Here is a 19,255-nt window from a genome sequence, read left to right on the forward strand (position 1 = left end):
AATGAAGCACACAACTTAGGACAAGGGAAAACCACAAACTACCTGTAGCCGCTGGCACAGATCTGAGGCCCAGCCCTTCCTCTAACGGGTGCTCGGTGGTGGAACAGGGCCGGCGCGGTACATCACACAGCCTGCGGGCCACTGGCTAAGACTGACAAGTGTGCTCAGAGGCCTGACAGATGAAGAGCCGCACCACAAAGGCGGCACAACTTTCGGAAGCAGTGGTTTCAGAACATGACATAGGGCATGCACCGAGGGAAGTCGTCCAGTCTTTAAGAAAAACCTGATTAAACCAGGACTATGGTCGGATGAAAAATTCACCCGACAAAGGCTTTACTGACAACTTTCCATACAGTTAGTCAAAAAAATAAAAATAAAAAAATACAGAATACAGCAGACAGTATCTCATACACAGGAAACATAATAGGAGTTTCTTCTTGTAAAAAACAAAAAGCCCCAGACCCGAGAACTGAGTTTTAGCAGTGGACAGGATGCCACCCAATGAACCAGAACAAACCAGCAAGAATTCAAACCAAGGGAGTAAGGTAGGTCGAGGAGGGGGCAGATTCGTAAAAGAACTGCTTCTGTGACACACGCGGCTGGAGGGAACAGGTGGGCTAGGCAGTGTCCCGGACAATAACGATCACCATGTGTTCGTCCTCCAGCTTGCCCAGTGTCCTCAGAGCTGACTGGAGGTACTGCTGTGAGAAGTCACAGGGCGGGAAGGCGTAGAGCATGCCCGTGCTGTCTCTGCCCTTAGACCCACCCACCGGCAGGCTGATCACCCCCGCAGCCTGCTTCTGTTTCAAGTAGGAGACCAGGTTCCTGAGAAGCCGCCTCTGTAGGCCTGGCTCCACCGTGGGCACCCCTTCAGTGCCAGGCCCACTGGGGGTGGACTGGATGGCCAGGAGCACTGCATAGCCGTTAGGGCTCCCCTGCTTGATGCGGCGGGTGACCTCGTCCAGCTTGGGCTGGTCCAGTCGAAGGCGCTGGGCGATCTTTAGCTGGGTCAGCTTGCTGCCGGAAGTGTGGTCTTTGAGGAGACCGCTGATAACTCCCTGGTCCCCCTCTAGGATGTGCATAGATGTTGGAAAGCAGCTGTTTTTCAAAACTAGAAGCCCATTCCAACCCAGCTGCAGCGTCTGAGCATACTCTGAAAGAGTCTTTAGCTTTTTGGTCTCGTGTTTTGGCTCTTCAAGAGTCTTGGGCTCTGCCTCAGTGGTCCGATGATTGCGTTCACTCTCTCGAGTCTTTTTGCCATGGGAAGAGTCGGGAGCCTCGTGGTGGTGGTGATGGTGGCTCCTCTCCTCTGCATGCCTGCTGTTGCTGAGGGAGTTGCTGCTGCCTGACTCCTTGGTCCCTTCGCTGGAGTGGTTCTCCTTTCGGCTACGCTCAGGGGTGCGGTCCGAGCCTCGCTCAGACTGCTGGCCCCCACCCTTGGTCCTGCTCCGTTCCTCATAAGGGGAGTGAGCTGTCCTTCCGCGGTCACTGGAAAGGCTCCTCCGCTTGCGTCTCTCCTCCCAGGGCTTGGCTACGCTCCGGTCCCCATCTCCTCCCCAGCGTTCACCACTCCGGCTGCGCACTGAGCGGCTGTACCCCTCCAGGCTATTCCTGCGGTCCGAACTTTTACTGAGGCTGGTCCAGTCCCCTTCCAAAAAGGTCCGGTCTCGGTCTGAGTACAGAAGGTGTGGAGGGGTCCTATCCCGCACCCTAAGGTCGGCGTCCAGGTTTCGATGCCGCGTATACCCATCAGCGAGCAGCTCATAGTGCACAGGGAGAGGTGAGGGCTGGTACTGCTGGGGATAGCGAGTCTCTTCCGCTTTGGCAAAATCCACCCTGAGCCTGCGATCTGGACCACCCAAGGGAAAGCCCCTCATTTTAGCACAGGCGGCTTGGGCTGCGTCCAGGCTCTCGTACTGGATGTAGGCAAAGCTGTCTCCTTTGACGTGGTCGATGGTCCGGATGCTCCCAAAGCGATCGAATTCCCTGGCCAGGGCCGCCAGCGAGGTGTTGGGTCCCAGGCCACCCACCCAGAGGCGGGTGGTGGGGTTGGCCTTGCCGTAGCCTATCTTTATAGGGTTTCTGCCAATCACCCGGCCGGACATAGCCACTTTGGCCCTGTGCGCCATGTCCAGGTTCTGAAACTTGAGGAAGGCATAGGCACCACCCTGGCCCCGGGCAGGCCTCTTGATGACCACCTCCTCGATGATGCCGTACTTCTCGAAGGCCCGTCGGAGCTCCACCTCGGATACGCTGTGGTCCAGGTTCCCGATGAAGAGGTTTCGGGTGGCTCTCTGGTCGTCCTCGGGCATCAGGTCTTCCTCGCACACGGCCGGGTAGCTGTAGGGGCGCCCGCGGTCGTCGTAGAGCCCGTAGTAGTCCAAGGCCCGCTCCCGGGACAGCCCCACGGCCGCCGCGGCCGCCGCATCCAGGGCAAAGGCGGCCGCGGCGTGCCGGGCGCGGGGCTCCCGCAGGGGCGGGGCGGCCACGGGAGACAGCGAGCGCTGCTTGTACTGGTAGCCCCCGTGCAGCGGCAGGTAGCCCAGCGGGTCGGCGGCCGTGGGAGGCCCCGGGGGCGGCGTGGAGGCAGCGGCGCTGCTGCTGCTGCTGCGCCGGCTGCTCCCGCCGCCGCCGCCGCCGCCGCCGCGCAGGTAGACCGGCTCTACCTTGAGCGGGCGGTCGTAGAGCAGCAGCTGCCGGGCCAGCGCGTGTTGCCGGGCCTCGCGCGCGTCCTGGGGGTGCCGGAAGTTCACGTAGGCCACGCGGCCCAGCTCCGGTGTGTGCGACAGGCGCAGGCTGATCTCCCCGAAGCGCTTGAACTGGTGGAAGAGCCGGTCCTCCAGGTGCTCGGCCGGCAGCGCGGGGCTCAGGCTGCTGATGAGGAGCGTCTTGTATTCCGGAGCCGCCGTGGAGCCGGGACCCGCAGGTTCCGCCCCGGGGGGCGGCGGAGGCGGCGGGAGCGGAGATGCGCGGGGCGACGCGCCGCCCGTCCCGGAGTCCCCGGAGGCCTTGCCGGTGCGCCCTCCGCCTCCGGGCGCGCCCGAGGAGCGCCCGCTGCTCGCGCGGTGATTCGCATCCCCGGCGGCGCGGCCGTCGCGATGCCCGCCGCCGCTGCTGCCGCTGCCGCTGCTACCGCGGGGCTTGTCACGAGCCCGCGCTGGGACGGGGTGCTTGGTGCCGCCGCCGCCGCCGGAGGCCTTGTGCGCTGCTCGCCGCCCGCCCGCCTCTGCCTCCCGTTCGCGCTCCCGCGGCCGCTTGGCGGACGATGACGAGCCACGCCCGCTCGGGCTGGAGTCTCGCTCGTTCTGCCGCTTCATGGCGCCGGCGCGGCGGGCGGGCGGCCCGCAGGCCCCTCACAGCGGCAGCGGCGGCGGCCCAGGAGGCAGCGCCCCCGGCGCCGCCATCTTGGACAAAAGGACTCGGCGCGGCGGCGGCGGCGGGGCGGGGCGGGAGCGGCGGCCGGGAGCTGCGTTATCAAGGTGCGCCGGCCGCACCACGTGACCGAGGTGGGCGGGGCGAGAGCTCCGCTCGGCGCCTATCGTGGGGCCCGCGGAGCTGCACCACGTGACGGCCCGGCAGGCGGAGGAGCTGGCCTGTCCCGGAGCTCTGGCGCCCCGGCGTGGCTGGTGGGGCTTAGGCGCGGGGCTACTGCGTTGTGCCCCGGATTCCCTCAGGAGCAAGGCGGGCCCCGCTGGATTTGGGCTTTGTGCTCTCCGGCTGGCTACACCGCGTCTGCCTACTTTTTCCGGACTCGGGGCTGTGCCCATTGCAACAGGAATGCCCGCCCACCTGACCGGCGGTCTCCCACTCAAACCTGCCGCTAGGTTGAAATCCTATTCCCCCTCCATGGGGAATAGTTTTCTAACTGGGACCACGACAGAGGTGACATCCTTGAAGGATCCCTACACCCTGTCCAGGACCCACACCCCAGGCATCTTCTGTATTTAGATTCTTCAGGCACTGTCCTGGCAAGACCCTGAAAACAAGACTACAGACGCAGGTGAGACCTTCCTGGATCCAGGTACAGAAACTAGGAAGACTGCATTTGCAACCTCTAGACAGGCATCTCGGTGTCCCTGGGTCCAACTTACTGCTGGAGGTTTCTGGGCAGACAGGAGGCTGGAAAGATAGGTCTGCAGAGCAAAGGGTAAAGAGCAGGTAATGCCAGAAGTTATCATTTCTTGCCATGCTGACATCTTGCTGGCTGTGTTCTGTCTGTATCCAAGAGGTGAAGTACAGGCAAGGGTTCTCCACAGATGGCTGCTGGATCCGTTGAAGTATCTGTAGGATGAGGAAGAGTGCACCCAGCTCTTCCCTCCTCCCACAGGCAGAAAGCAGTTGGCAGGAGACAGGTGCAGAAGAGAACTTGGAATAAACAGCAGTGAGCTCCATGGCAGGATCTAAGGCCCCGTGGATGCAAACTGACAAACTCAACTACACACGCGAGCTAAGACCAGACCAGCTCTTTGGATTTTTTTTTTTTTTTTTCCCGAGACAGGGTTTCTCTGTAGTTTTGGAGCCTGTCCTGGAACTCACTCTGTAGACCAGGCTGGCCTCGAACTCACAGAGATACACCTGCCTCTGCCTCCCGAGTGCTGGGATTAAAGGCGTGTGACACCAACGCCCGATGGAAAACACAACTTAGCAGTCATTCCTTTCACGTTTGGGAACAGCAGGAGCGAAGTGTCCCCAGTGAGGCACTGCCAAGTACCAGTGACAGAGCAACTGGAAACCAGACTGCACACAGCTCGCAGGTCCTCTACTCCTACCAGTACACTGCTTCTGTGTAAACCGATTCCTGCCAAACTTGCAAACCTGGAAGCATGCGAGGGTCCTTGTTCACACCTGAACTAGACTGGGACCCCAACGAAAGGATAACTAAGTACCAGGTGGAATGAAGAAATGCCAATTCTGACCACCCGCACTCAGTGGAGAAAATTCTCTGCTTGTTCTGCATATGCTGAGCCAAAATGTAATATGCTTTAGACTTAAGCCCAGTGATGGCTCCACCTTCAGCTCCTCCTACTGGACTGTTCTGGATGGGGGTTTGAAGGCAGGGCATGTCAAGTCTAGCTCTTCACTGGGCTGAAGTACACAAGACTCTGAAGCCCAGAACCCACACTTTGGCTGCTACATGCCCCTAAATCCTGTTATGGGAGTTTCTGGCACTGGCAGGCCAAGGGACTTTTGCAGCCTGGAAAGGTAAACCAGTAGATTACAGGACACAATCCTGTTTCAGTTCAACTCTCCAAAGACAGATTTTTTTTTCCCTTTAATAAAAAAATCCCAGACAAACTTGGAAGTCCTAGAGTAAACCAGCAAAAGAAGGAAGGAAATCCCTCCCTCTTCGGGGAGGGGGCACCGCAGGGCCAGCGTCATTAGGAAAGCTCCAGGCTTCACATGTCATTGTCAGGAGCCCACTTCAAAAATAAATTACAAAATGGTTGTTTGGGGAAGAGACAGGAGAACTGTTTTTCCCCTCAGGCGCAGCAGGGATTGGGCAGACTATAAATCAGTCCGTGCGCTGGCTGCCTTGGGGGCATATTTAGGCATCAGTTCGTTTATCTTCCGGATATAGTCGGACTTTTCTGCGCAGCCTTTGCACATCTCCCCCCAGTCATCCAGGATCTTCTTCAGCTCTTTCACCCGGAGCTTCTTCAGGTCCACTGTGCTCAGGTCAATCTGCTTGTCTGCAGGGAGAGCAGGAGAGTGAATGGCTGGGTAGCAGATGCTGCGGCCCCCAGATGTGCTGCTCCAAACCATTCCTTAGGAGGACCAGGAGACATATGCACACTGCGCCAAGAGGAACTGGCATTCTTCACTGAGAGGGCTACCTCAGGCTGTCAGTGTCCACTACAGGACACGCAGTGCAGAGAACGCACATGGTCCAGAGGAGAAACACAGCTCCAGTTCCCCAACGACCTTCTACATGTCAGCACAGAATGACAGTTCCAGGCTGGTGACAGAGCAGACATGTCCCCTGTGTCCCCATCAAGGCACCAGAGTCAAAGCTTACTCCATAACCCATATAACCCAGACAGACCTGTATCAGAACCAACCAGGGTACCAAATTAGCACAAGCACACACCATAAACACAAGGTTCTTGGACAACACTGGCATGGTTTAAACTGTATGGGAGAGGCCTGGCTCTTCTCAATGAGATGGGCTCTGCCATGGTGATGCCTTGACTCTCATCTCTTGGGCTAAAGGTTTTAGGGCCATCAGAAATACAGCCATGACAATTCTGTTCAACTCTAGTCTCATTACATAACTTCTCTGCTCAAAAGTTTCTGATGCTCCCAACTTCACTCAGACTAAAAGCCAAATTCCTCACCAAACCCCAAGGCCCTGTCTAACTCATCTACCTTATGTATTACACTTCTCTCTATACCCGGTGTCTACACTGTGCTATTAGCTGGCCTTTTGGCTAATCCTCCCTCCCTCTTTCTTTCTTTTTTTTTTGTGACAAGAGTTTCTCTGTGTAGTTTTGCACCTTTCCTGGAACTCAATCTGTAGCCCCAGGCTGGCCTGGAACTCACAGAGATTCACCTGCCTCTGCCTCCCCAGTGCTGGGATTAAAGGCGTGCGCCACCACAGCCTGGCCTCCTCCCTCTTTCGAAGTAAGCTAACAATTCACCTACTCAATTTCTGACCTCCACCTAGCTTTGATATGGAAGTCTGAACTGCAGCAGAATATCATCCATCATGCTATAAGCCCTCACGATGACTTTTCTGGCTAGAAAGCAAGCCTAGAAGGGCACGCAGACATTTTTGCAGGAGGCACACAGTCCTGGTCACACTCACCATATTTTAGCTCGCAGATCTGGCTGTCTTTCTTCTTCAGTTTCTCACAGATCTTCTCCACAGGGATATGGTGGGCCAGGGGCTTGGACACCTCGTTGATGATCTTGGTGGCTGCATCATCTGTGGCCCCGATGTAGTAGCACTGTAGCAAAAAAAGAACAAAAGCTTTAAAGGAGAATTTATGTGCATGTCTAATTCTCGTGTGTGCAGGTGCCGAGGAGGCCAGAAGGCACTGGATTCCCCGGAGCTAGGGTTAGCAGTGTTGTGGGTGCTGGAAACCAAACTCAGGTCCTCTGCAAGAGCAGTACACTTCCATAGCCACCTCTCCAACCCAGACAACAGCTGTCATTAGGTCACCTTGAAAACTTCTCTGTAGATGTATCTAATCGTTTTTTTTAAAATAAAAAACACAGAGCCAATGTAAAAGAGAGAAAGCCGAGAGGTCAGAGCTCAGAGAAAAACAAAAAAAAAAAAAAAAAAAAAAAAAAAAAAAAATCTTACCTCCTGTAGTGCTCCTAACTTCCCCGAGAGAGAGCTACTTCCTGTTTGTCTGTGTTTAAATAGTCTTTTTGTTCTGCCTTCTCATTGGTTCTAAACCCAACCACATGACTGTCTCATCATTGCCTGTAAGTACCGCCCTCCAGGTCCTAAAGGCGTATGTCTCCAATACTGGCTGTATCCCTGAACACACAGAAATCTACCTAGCTCTTTTAACCATCACGCTCTTGCTATGGCTCTAATAGCTCTGACCCCAGGGCAACTTTATTTATTAACATAAAATTAAAATTACATTTCAGTACAAATAAAATATCACCATTTTAAGGACCTGCCCAGATCTAGCTGTTGTGAACTCTAGGCACTTGATATGTGCTAAGTCCCAGAGTTTCCAGATGAGTTTAAGACCCATCAGAAATCCAATGAGAGACTGCCAGAGAAATTAAAGCTACAAAGGCCAATGCTTTACTAGGGCTCTTGCCGCTGACTTGGCCCTGGCCACGTTGGGGCACCTAGCTAACTACTTCTGATCCCAAACACACCAAACTCTTTCTGGCCTTTGCACTCATACACTGGATGCACTCACTCCACTGATGGATCCTCTTCCTCAGAGATACCTCTGACTACTTTCTCTAATAGCCTCCCCCACCCCCACCCCCCAAACTCTCCTAGTCTATTTTCTTCACAGACACACCCTTCCCTGCTGTGCATCTGCCTGTCACTGTTCTCTTCTGGCACTACCAATACTCAGCTCATAGTAGATGCTTAATAAATACAGGCTAAAAAGACTTCAGTCTCGCATTAGTTTACAGACATGTCCCATCACGAAGTGGACAGTACACATGAGCCAGGGAGAGCCTGGATGGGTCACCAGCTACTCACCAATCGATTCTCTTTGCCTCTTGCTTCACGGCAGAACTTTATAAGTTCTTCTTCAATAGTGGCTGGTGAGAATGTAACATCTCTGTCTTTGAGGTCCTGGTAAAATCTTCCCAGATAAGAAATACAAACTGGAAAAGAAGAAAGAGAAATGTTAAGCAATTACTAGTCTCTACTTCGCCAGGAAGAAACTCTGTCAGCAGTTTTGGTGGAAGGGATGAGATGATCATTAAAACGTTTCCCATCGTTGGTTTTTCTCAGGTACTCACAGGTGCACAAAACCCTTAGGTTGCTGGGGTCCTAATACCCAGTGCATGTCGGGAATGAACATTACCCCAGTGACCCACACACAATCTTCTCTGCTCTTTTCAAGTTTAAGCCGAGAGTGGACACGTGTCCTTGAAAGGGAACTCACTGTGACCTCATAAGGGACAGATTGGAGGCTGAAGCCAACGATCAAAATGTTCCTTATTCCAAGTAAAACACCGAACCCTTAAGTGCGGCTTGGCAACCCCAGGAGGCCTTTGCGGCCCACGGGGTCCCTTTCCGGAATCTTTAAACAGTGATGAAAAAGGACAAAAACTCCCGCGTTTGTGGGCTTCCGGCCAAGTTTTCAACGTGACTGAGCCGACGCTTTCCCCTAAACGAGTCCGTTTCTAGGCCCGGTTAATAATTCCGAGGCCCTCGCTCCAGCGGACCCCGCCAGGATGAGCCCCCGCCCCCTCGGTTCCGTTGGGTTCAGCGCCGCCTGGCCGCCCCCTCCCGTACCTTCGCAGTCGCCTGGCCGCAGCGCCCGGCTGTTAGGCAGCACGCTGAGGGCCAGCGCTACCGCCAGCCCGCGCGTAGCCCACATCTCCTCTGCTGCCGCCACCACCGCCACCGCCGCCACCGCCGCCGCCGCGCGAATGAACCGCACCCGGCGCCGTGCGCCGCCTAGGGGCTGGGACACAAACCGGAGCTCCCCATTGGCGGGCGGCCCCCGCGCCCACCCACATGCCGCATTCTCATTGGTCCACGTGCCCCGGAGCCCAGGCCGGCGGCTCCACGCTACCCTTCCTCATTGGCTGTGGCGTCTGGACCCTAGACAGTTGTCGGTTGCTGATTGAGCCTGGGCGGTCCATAGAAAGCGGCTGGGCGGAAGCTGCACGGCCGCCATATTGGGTAGGGGCAGCTGCTTTGGCTGCTGCTGGGAACCCTGTGAATCTGGTGACTCGTACCGAGTACCCCTTTTTGGCTCCTGTCACACCCAGTCCCCTCCTGGGCCCCGGACTCCTAGCGCAGGATTTCTGGCGTCACCAGACACCCAGCAGGATAAGCGGCGCGATAAGGATCAGAAACGGTTGTTTTGAGCCACCACGTGTATTGGCGAACCAATCTTTGGAGAGCGTCCACCTTCATTCGCCGGCTGCCCACACCCCTCCTTTCCTGGGTCGGAATGCAGAACCTCCCAGACGAAAGGCTCCAGGCCTGTGAAAGTCGGCTGCTGTCCTGGACCTCCGAGGGCCCTGGCAGCGGCCAGGCGAGCCGAGGCGTTGGGATAGCCTCCCAGTGGAAGCCAGGGGATCTTGGGAGGTTTTATGTCCCACTCTTGGAGACGCGCAGATGGGAACTGGAGATGTACTCATACTAAGTACAAGGACTTGGCCACTCGCCCTCGAGGGCAGAATACGGAGAACGGCCGGCTAAGTACAGAAAGGTATCTGGAGCTAAAAGGGCTTGGAGCCCGGCGACAAGGGTTTGAGAGGGGCACTTATGCTCCCAGTCAGTGAAATCAGTGGATCAATATCAGGTATTCATCTTTAATTCACATCACAGCAGTCAAGGGAGTGGGGAGTCAATTGGCAGATATTTACATCTAAAATTCACATTACTTGTTGGATTTATAACATGCTACCACAATATATACAGTAAAATACCTCTTGGGACACCGGCACAATTTTTTTTTCTTTAACTTTTCTGGTACAGGTAAGATCATTTTAAAATCAGTTTTTCTTTAGACATGAATACACAAAGGAAATGGTTAGAAGTTTTCTTGTTTTAAATAAGCACAGAATGCCAGAGGTTAAAAACACATTTATAGGGCTTATTACCAATTAGACATCACACTCTATACATTTTTTGCTCAAATTCCTGTACAAATACACAGCATTCAAATAGGTATTTACAAATATGCTTGAAAGAATGAAAATCAGTATTTCACAATCTTTTCAAAGGATTTTAATCTCTGGCCTCCCATTTCCCTCACACTGGCTGGTTTTTCAATAAAAGTATTCAGAATAGGTCCATTTCATCCAGTTAGGGAAAACGGAGAGGGACAACACAAATATATTTCATCTTGCAATAAGCAAGGCCAAGGAACTTCACCCTTCACTCCCTTCCCTAACGTCTGTGTCACCAAGTGGAGAAGGTAGATGCCTGCTTGTGATAACTGACGACTGCCGTCGTGGACTGAGGTTCAGATGTGCCTGGAAACCTAACTCTGCCCTACCTAAGAATCACATTCAAAGCAGACTTTGACCCTCACACCTGTGAACCCAGACGGTCCAGAGACAAGCTTACCAATAGACCTAGGCTCAGGAGCAGGTGTGTGTGCCCTTGGAGCCAGGGCTCCCTGGACTGGCCTATATCTCCAGCAGTCTCTGCTTGCATGATCCTGAGGGTATCAGAAAGTCTGCACTGTTGTACCTGGACCCCAACATACTCTGGAGGAAAATGGGCCTTCTATCTTTTTCCTTAGGTTATTTGCTTGCAGTTCTATTGAACTTGTTTATAAGAGAAATACACCCTGGCCATGGAATTTTCTGTTTGGGAAAGAATTGCGGAGAAAGGATGAGCAGCTAGGCCCAGAACTTGGCCACCGGAGGCCAGAAGGCCAACAAGTTAAAGGGAGTAAGGGAGCAACATGCCTGCTCACCAAGGAGAAGGCAGTCTTATGGCCATCACTGATGGGAATGTAAGCAAAGGAAAGGAAAACAACTGTCTCAAGACAGGTTACATTTTAAAGTAACTTAGAAGCACCCTGGTGAAATATTACCATACCCCCATCATAATACCAAGAGAAAAATCAGTGCCCTGACATGAAAGAATTTCCTATAGTCACCACTGTGCCCTGCCTAACAGACTGGGGAGGTTTGAAAAGCTGTCCTTCTGCCCGCCCTGAACCCTGAGTGGCGGTCCCTATGGGTGTGGAGTGGAGGGTTCAGTACTTGGCTACTTGGAAGATAACGGTTTTACCTGTGTGCTCTCTGCTTCCAAAATTAGTTTTCTTCCATCTTTTTTTTTTCTTTTTTAATTTAATTTTTTTTTTTTTTTTTTAATGTTTTAAACCCAGGAGCTTGCTGAACCTGACCACACATCCTCAGGGCCTGGAAGCCAGGCTGGGCAGCCAACCCCAAGGCTCAGAGGTAGTGCTGAAAATCCCTGATTCAGGCGCTAAATGGCAGGTGTCTGGGGCCACTTGTGAAAGCTCTGAGGCTTTCTGGCTCCCGCCACACACCAGCCTCACTCTTACACCAGCTCTTTTTACTACAAGGGAAGGGGTCTAACTCTCTGCAGGAGTGGTAGCCCTTCCAGCTTCCTTTAATTCAAGCCCCAGGGCATAAGAGATAACCCTTGCAAGTCCATTTGAGCCAGGGAGGCTTCTGCAGATCATGAGGTGTTTTGAGTGGAAAGGAGTGAAAGGTCCAAACGAAAAGTGACGACTAACGTCCAGAGTGGGATAGGAGACAAGGCTGGCCCATGGAAGCCTGGCAGTGTGCCCTGGGCATGCAGTTAGGCCAGTCATGTGCCTGACCAGCCCCTCAGTTGCACACTCCTAGGTAAGAGTGGGCAGGTGGGCAAGCATTTGTGCAAAACGGCTTGTGGCCCCTTTGTCCACCTGTGACATGTAGTCCATGTGGTCCTTGCAATCCCTGAATGCAACCATGAGTTTTTCTGTCATACAGCAAAGGAAGAGGTCCCTAGTGCAATTTCCATTCTTTGCCATCTCTGCCCCGAAAGGAGGGCCTGGGCTCCAACTCTTGGACTCTGCAATGCTGCAAAGCATTCTGTCTGTGCAATATCTCCACATAGCTCCATGGGGTCTGGAACTGCAGGAGGAAGAAAGCAACTACTGCGTAAAGGAAAACCCAGAAAAACGGAAACAAAAAATGAAATAAAAGAGAAGCCACAACCCTTCATGCTGCTGTGGCCTCTGGACATGGCAATACATGAGTTCACGGCAGTAGAACAGAGACTCTGGTGGTTCTCTCCTGAGTGCCAAGCCTCTAGCTCCCTGGGAGGGACTTGCTTTTCAGACCTGGAGTGCCTGGGCCAGCTGCTCGTGGAAGGTGGTGGTGCAGCTGCCTCTGCTCCTCACTGTTCCCCTCGGCCGTGCTCCCAGGCCATGCGGGCCTGCTCCTCCTTGGCACTCCCAGGAGGCAGTGAGGCCTTCCGGTGCAGGCCTCTTGGCCTCTCAGCCTCCTCCCGCAGTAGCACACCCTCATCGTGCTCCAGGGCCGGCAGGCGGGGGTGGTAGGGCTTGGGTGGCAGCGCAGGCGGGTCCATGGGGTCCTGAGGGATGACACACCCTGGAGCCGAGTGGCTTCTGCATGGCTGGGACTTGATGGAGTCAAGGACAGCAGACTCGGAGAGGCTGTAGTGGACAGGGAGGTAGGGTGGCTCAAGGTCTTCATCGCCATTCCAGGCCTGGCTTGGCATGGAGTCCATGGTGTCTGTTCGAGGTGGGGCCTCTGAGGAGTGCCCAAAGTTACTCTCACTCAAGGAGGACACACCGCTGCTGGCACTGCCAGACAGCGTAGAGTTGCTGCCATCCAGGCCCGATTGGGGGCTTGTAGGGGAGGCTGGGATGGGGTGGAGAGGAGACTGTGCGAAGGAAAGGGTGGGTAAGTTAGAACCCTCTAGACAGGTGGGCTGGCCTGCCGTGTGGAGACCAAGAGTCTGCTTATCAGCCAACCTTAACATCTCAGCAGCTTCACATCTAAGTATCCCCACCCAAAGCAAGCTAGTGGAGCCCAGAATCCCTATTATTTCTGAGGGCCAATAAATGCCCCTGCCTTGGCTGCTGGGCACTGATGCACCTGGGGCCAAGTCCCAGGTTATGGTATGGTCAGGATGGTCTGAGTTACTGACTGACAGCAGGGCTGGGTCATCAGGCAGAAGGAAACTGATGGGCCACAGATCAAATGAATATTAATCTGTTGCTAAAATCTGTCACAGACTTAGTCTTTTCCCATTTGCAGAAAAATCAAGCTAACAACAGGATTCGAATTTTACCTCTTGAATTTTTTTTGTAAAATTTTAGTGCCTGATATTTCTCATTTTCAGTTGGCAGTAGTTTTAAAAACTCTATAACCCACCACAGGGACATTTAATTAGCTACGGGACTACAGTGTGTTGAGACCCCCAAGTTTCTCAACGCTCCCTACCCACATTCTCTTGTTGTCAAGTGTTGTCCACAAGACCCTCTCATCTCCCTGTCCTCATCACATTCGTGGCAGGATGCATGGGTCGCCTGCTGCTCTAGTGTGGCTCTGGCCACCCCCAGCTTCTGCCAGCTTAGGCTCTCAGGACAGAGGAGCAGGGGAGGCAGGTTCCTCTTGTAGGCCCCAGGGGTGATCCTACAGCAGATGAGGCGGTACGACAGCTGCTTCAGTACATTACCTTGCGCAGGGTCCGGGCAGGGAGGGCTGGGGGGGCATCCCCCAGGGGGTGGTGGAAGGCGTCAAAGTGTAGGGAGTAATGACCTGTAAAGGGAACAGAACCACAGCCTCAGCTGGGGGCCCTTGCACAAGCTGCACAGCAGCATGACCTTGCTGGGCACTGGGCAGGTGTGGAAAGGTCCCCCAAGAACACCTCAGCATTGAAGGCCACGGAAAACCTTCTTTTATACTGACAGTCTGTAAAACACAGGTCGCTGGGGTAAAATAATCCCATTTTACACAGGCGGCCAGGAAGGTTGAAACAGGCTTCAGGCAGGAGATGGTCTAGTCCGCTGGCAGGTTGATGGCAGACTGGTGAGTGGTATATCTGGCATGGTTGATTTTGTCTTCAGCCTCCCTGGCTGGGATGGCTTTACTGAGCTAGCTTGCAGGACTCAAAAACTTTATTGGCCCCAATGTTTGGCAGGCTCCTTTCTGTGATGTGGATGTTTTTTTCCTTGGCTGAGATGGCCTAGACAGCTGCTGATCTAGCCCTTGGTCAAAGTTTGAGGCCAGAAACTATTTGGGGGACCCGCTTACCATGCAGCAGGCTTCGGGGAGGCACTGGGGGGGCCAGGATGGGCCCCATGAGGGCAGACAGGAAGGGCTGGGCCTCTTGGGCTCCGCTATCCAGGCTCCAGCTGCTGGGGGCTGCTGGCACCGCTGAAGGGTGGAAAGAGATGGAGTGAATGGAGGTTACTTCTTGAGCTTCCCATTTGGAGAAGCTGCCCTACAGCCTGAAGCTTCTCTGGGTGAGCTCTGTGTAGCCAGCATACAAGTGGCATGTCAGGCCCTACAGCTGAAAACATTGGCCAAGCAAAGCACTGTGGCCTAGAGAGATGACTGGCCAGTGATTGAAGCTGCCTAGGATGGCATGAGTAAGCTGATTTCTGGAGAGTGTTGAGGATAAGGCAAACTGAGAGAAAGTACAATAAGGAGTAAACCCCTGCAGATTCTGGCATCTGTCAGGAGAAAAACCAGAAGACCACAGGAGAGAACACAGAGAGCACAGGACACAGAGCTCTTCCCAAGTCAAGAATTAGCCAGGGCCCTTGCAGTGCCCATGCCCTGTGTGGGGAGCCAGGAGCAGGACAGGAGATAGAGGCAGTGTCCTTTGAGAAGCAGCTCTGCTAGTCCCACAAAGGCCTGTGGTGGCACTTAGAACAGTGGCCCATCCCTGTGTTTCTTAGGCTCACTGGCTGGTTTAAGAGAAAGACATTTTCATAGCAAGGAGAGGTATTTAAGGTACTCACTGGAGTAAAGTTACAAAGCTCAGGAGTTTCAGCCTAGACCCAGCGGAACACACTGCTTCCTGAGAAAGGAGGAGGCAATAAAGTCCATGGATGCAGAACAGATCGGGCCCCGACAGAGCGGTCAGGTGCCTCAGTACTGGATCTTTGGCTACAGCTGGGGTCAAAGTTCTTTGTAAAGGAGAGAAGAGCAGTGGCTCCACTTCACAATCCGGGGTTGGGCTACTCCGCAGGTACAGAAAAGGAAACGTGAAGCGTGTTTATTGATTCTCTTCAGAGAACAAACATGCCTTTCCTCTCATGGGGCCTTTTGGAAAGGCGGCCTGTGTAGAGTACTAGTGTCTAGTCGGGCTCTGTTTTAAGGCAGTGGTAGCTAAAGGGAGTTCAATGTATCCAAGGTTAGGGCTTTAATGGCCCAGACACTCAATGGAGAATTCCAAGGTCTGATGGGAGCTGGGAGTCTCTAGAAAGAGCTGGAATCTGGCCTTTGAGAAGGATATGGTCCAAAGCGCTGGGACCAAGGCCTTCCATGGATGGAGGGATGACATCATTTTTCATCTCTTTGCTCAGGGACTAGCATGGGCTTATAGGTAAAACTTCAATTACAAGGACTACTTAATCTCATGATATATTGATGGCTAATAGCAGGAAGAAGGGGCATCTGAATCTGATGAGTAGCCACTGAGCTGTTACCTGCAGGAAAGAATTCTGAATCTGATAAGAACCAGATGGCTTCCTCAGAAAGCCTGAACTCAAGAATAGGTGTATCCTCTCCCAGGTTCTCCAAGATCTAGCAGGGGCTTCTTGTTTCTAAGCACTCAAGCTCTCTTCCCCCAAAGATGACATTTTCAATGAAAGCCACAGGTCTTGGAAGCAGCAGCTTAGAGACAACCCCAAGAAGCTTCTCCAAAAGGACCTGACAATCCAAGACCTCAGGCATGTCCTTAACTCCTGAAAGAACCAAATGGGCTGCAAAAGTTTACCCCAAGGGTCCACAGGAACTCAAGGTCAGGGACACTCTAGGTGAAGAATGCTAGGAAGGCTGTGTTGGTGTGCTTAGGATGGTGTCTGGGTGAGTCATTCCATGTCAATCAGAAACCACAAATCTGCAGTGAGGCCAATGGACCTTTGACATGTGGAGTGGCCAAGAGAATGATTTATTCTAGGAGAAGAGCAATAACCACTGTGTCCTGTCATCTGTCAGCATTAAAAGCTCCTCAGCATTGGCCTGAGGTTCCCAGTGCACAGTCCCTGACCTAAGGGCAGGCTCATCTTGTCTGGGAGGGACTGGCAAAGAAAAGAACCTACAGGTGAGAGGTAGGTTTCTAGGGAACCTGGGAGTTATTCTGGCCTGTGTATTACCAATGGGAAGTTGTCTAATGTGTTGCCATTAAGTGCTGACCTTGTAGTTGGAATATGGTAGCTCTGGGCTCAGCTTTTGTTCTCAGACACCTAGGGTGGGCGTGTCCAGCTCCTTGCTGCAGTTAGCTTGAGGCCTGAGGCTCTTCTGTGTCCAGCTGATGTAGCATCCTGGTCTGACCACCGATAACTCATTTGAGCTCTGGGCTGTGTGACTCTTGGCTAGTTTTGAGATTGCTCTGCATCTTAGGTGAAGAAAACCCACTGTGTATTCTGGCCTTCCAGGCAAAAAGGCCCACTGTTTTGGGGTGATAGGTGCAGGAATCCAAGAAGCCACTTTTTCGGGATGTGCAGCCTTGAGGTTAGGAAGGCATCTTCAGTAGGGCCTTTATGGCTGAGCATCTGGTATTAATGCCCACTAGGAACCAAGGTTCTGGACCCAATGTTTGGACTCTTTAAAAACAACCCTCTACACCAATCAAGAGGGTAACAACGACAGTGGGGAGAGCAGACGACACTTGGTAAGCAGGTGCAATGACAACATGATGAAAGCTTTGAAGGAACGTGGTCTGATGGGCTAAGGGATGATAGACTCTATTGGTGGGAAGTGAGTATGCACTAAACACAGCAGATGGAGGAGAGGCAAGGACCATAGGACCAGGTTCTGGTTGACAGACAAGCTCAGCATGGCCCCCATGTAAGTACTGCTGTGCTAAAATTAACATAGGTGTCTGGGGCTTCAGACAAGGTTGTAGAGGTTGGATGCTGGTTCTTACATCAGCTTGTAGAACACATGGTAACGAGTCACCATCTATATAGCTGCAGCTCTAGGGAGAGTTTCTCAATGGCACGGTGTAGTACAGATGGACCCAGTAGTCACTGGCCAGAGTGGCTAAACAATGACTGGACTTCACTGGAGCACCCAGAGCTTTCCCTGTAGAAACTTACTTTGGGGCAATTCACTGTAGTGTGTATTTTTTATTCCTTTGGGGCTTTCACTGGCCACAGTCCATTCTGAGCTCCATGGAGAAGTTTCTGAAGCCCCAGAGGGACCACTAGCTTTACTAAATTCTAGAAGTTGTTAGGAAGAACTTAGGAGAGTAGATACCCACAGCAGCCTGCATTATAACGAATTACTCAAGGCAGATGGCAGCTGGGCCTCTCTGAGGGTGGGCCCTGGAGAGAGGGAGATACAGACAGACAAACAGGATCCAGGACAGATGTGGTCTAAAAGGTGACCTGAGGATTGGCCAGTACTATGTCTAGGCAGACAGACCTGGGCAATGGGTTGTGGCTCAGGCCTGGACAGTTGGTAACTCAAGAACAAGAGTCAGACACTCAAGATGGGACAAACATGAGAGAGCTCCTAGAGAGAGGAAAATACCTTTTTCAGCCATAGACAGATTGGGATCACTGCAGGGTTTACAGGCTCCAACTACTTGCTGGAACAGGGCCCGCTGGAAGTTTGGTGGCTGAAGGAAGGAGAAAAATATCAAAGAGTGTAAAAGCAGCCAGATAACATCTGGGAGGCAGTGTTATGGACTACAGGAGTCAGAATGTTCTAAGCTCAGATGAGGATATCAAAGCAGTAAAATGGCTCATGCTTGAGATGTGCTAAGAGCTTCACACAGCTCTGGGAAGGCTGTTACAACAGTCTAGATGTATTTGGATCTGAGCACTTCCATGGATATTTGAGACATCACCCAGGTTGTCTTGTGCAAGACATAGGTACCTTCCATTATTTAACTGTCCCATCTTTCTATTTGCCAGGGAGGGCACTGACAGAAAGGATTTAAAGACCCTGTCTGCCCCATGAGCACTGATAGGTCTTAATTCTTGGAAGGCCCCACCCAGATCCAGGTTAGCACTGAGGGGAAAGGCAGCACCAAAATCTGGAGTCTGGCAGGTCCCAGTCTTCTGAGCTTCTCCTATCAGATCTCTGCCTGGCAGAGGGGTGCCACTGAGAAATTTCTGGCACTTGGGCCTAGGACAGTTACTTGGAAGTGACTTTTATGGGCTCAGATAGAAAGGCGGGGGCGAACTACACAGGGCTAAGTGTTATTTGCTGGTCCAAGCAGGTGTCTAGAGAACTAAGTGTGGAGGGCAACCCTAGCAAGACACACAGACATCCTCCTACCTATGTTTACTACAGTCTCCTCGGGATGTCATAAAAACCAACATCTTATGCCAGAGGAATGGGGAATGAATAGTTCAGAAAGCTGGCCGGAGATTTAGGAAGCCTCCCAGGCAGGTGCAGTTCCAGCCCTGTCACCAGTCTACTCATGCCTGCACTCTGATTGGATTTCTGGCCCTCAGATTCACTGTCCTCCCCAACTAGGAGTCCAACAGCTCCTTATAACAGAATGAAGGAGGCATGCAAGACTGTGCATACAAAGGTTTAGCAAATGCAATGAGGGAGCCCAAGCCAACACACTTGTAGCAGAGGACAGATAGTCAAGGCTGGGTCTGCTACCTGTCCATTCTCTAGGATGGCTGCTGGATACATGGCACTGCTTGGGCGGTCCCGATGTGTGGGCAACAGCAACATCATTTCCCGGGCATGTCGGTACTTATCTGGCAGAGAGGGAGAGCCTGTAACCAAGTGAGAACAATCACGAACAGATGACAAACCACAGATGGAGGGATCAGTGGCCAAGCATCCTTAGGACTGGGGACCAGAGTAGGTGTCCCTTACAGTTAGGGTGAACTCAGCAAAACACAGGAGAGGGAAGCAGATCTAGTGACTCAATGGTGAAGATTATCTGGTA

General features: G+C 52.9%; 3 protein-coding genes across 8 annotated transcripts in view; all 3 read right to left on the reverse strand.

The window, feature by feature from the left end:
- Positions 1 to 299: 299 nt before the first annotated feature.
- Rbm15b (RNA binding motif protein 15B) lies at positions 300 to 3,364 on the reverse strand. The gene has a single exon (XM_028895362.2). The coding sequence runs from the start codon at positions 3,315 to 3,317 to the stop codon at positions 618 to 620; it is 2,700 nt and encodes an 899-aa protein (XP_028751195.1). The 5' UTR covers positions 3,318 to 3,364; the 3' UTR covers positions 300 to 617.
- Positions 3,365 to 5,255: 1,891 nt separating this feature from the next.
- Manf (mesencephalic astrocyte derived neurotrophic factor) lies at positions 5,256 to 9,086 on the reverse strand. The gene is made up of 4 exons (XM_028895348.2): positions 8,948 to 9,086; positions 8,183 to 8,310; positions 6,806 to 6,947; positions 5,256 to 5,690 (listed from the first exon to the last, which is right to left on the reverse strand). Exons 1-4 carry the CDS (start codon positions 9,030 to 9,032, stop codon positions 5,506 to 5,508), a joined length of 540 nt encoding a protein of 179 aa, XP_028751181.1. The 5' UTR covers positions 9,033 to 9,086; the 3' UTR covers positions 5,256 to 5,505.
- An 872-nt stretch (positions 9,087 to 9,958) lies between these two features.
- Positions 9,959 to 19,255, reverse strand: part of Dock3 (dedicator of cytokinesis 3) — a 351,820-nt gene continuing 342,523 nt past the window's right edge. For 4 of the 6 annotated variants that reach the window (XM_028895352.2, XM_028895351.2, XM_028895349.2 and 1 more), the window contains 5 exons: positions 18,961 to 19,079; positions 17,872 to 17,959; positions 14,419 to 14,541; positions 13,841 to 13,923; positions 9,959 to 13,042 (listed from right to left, as the gene is read on the reverse strand). In XM_028895352.2, coding sequence (XP_028751185.1) covers positions 12,533 to 13,042; positions 13,841 to 13,923; positions 14,419 to 14,541; positions 17,872 to 17,959; positions 18,961 to 19,079 — 923 coding nt within the window. In that variant the 3' untranslated portion in view covers positions 9,959 to 12,532. The remainder of the gene's footprint in view (positions 13,043 to 13,840; positions 13,924 to 14,418; positions 14,542 to 17,871; positions 17,960 to 18,960; positions 19,080 to 19,255) is intronic. The other 2 variants (XM_028895350.2, XM_028895353.1) reach the window with 2 other exon arrangements.

The sequence above is a fragment of the Peromyscus leucopus genome, chromosome 7 (assembly GCF_004664715.2).
Source record: "Peromyscus leucopus breed LL Stock chromosome 7, UCI_PerLeu_2.1, whole genome shotgun sequence".
Lineage (NCBI taxonomy): Eukaryota > Metazoa > Chordata > Mammalia > Rodentia > Cricetidae > Peromyscus > Peromyscus leucopus.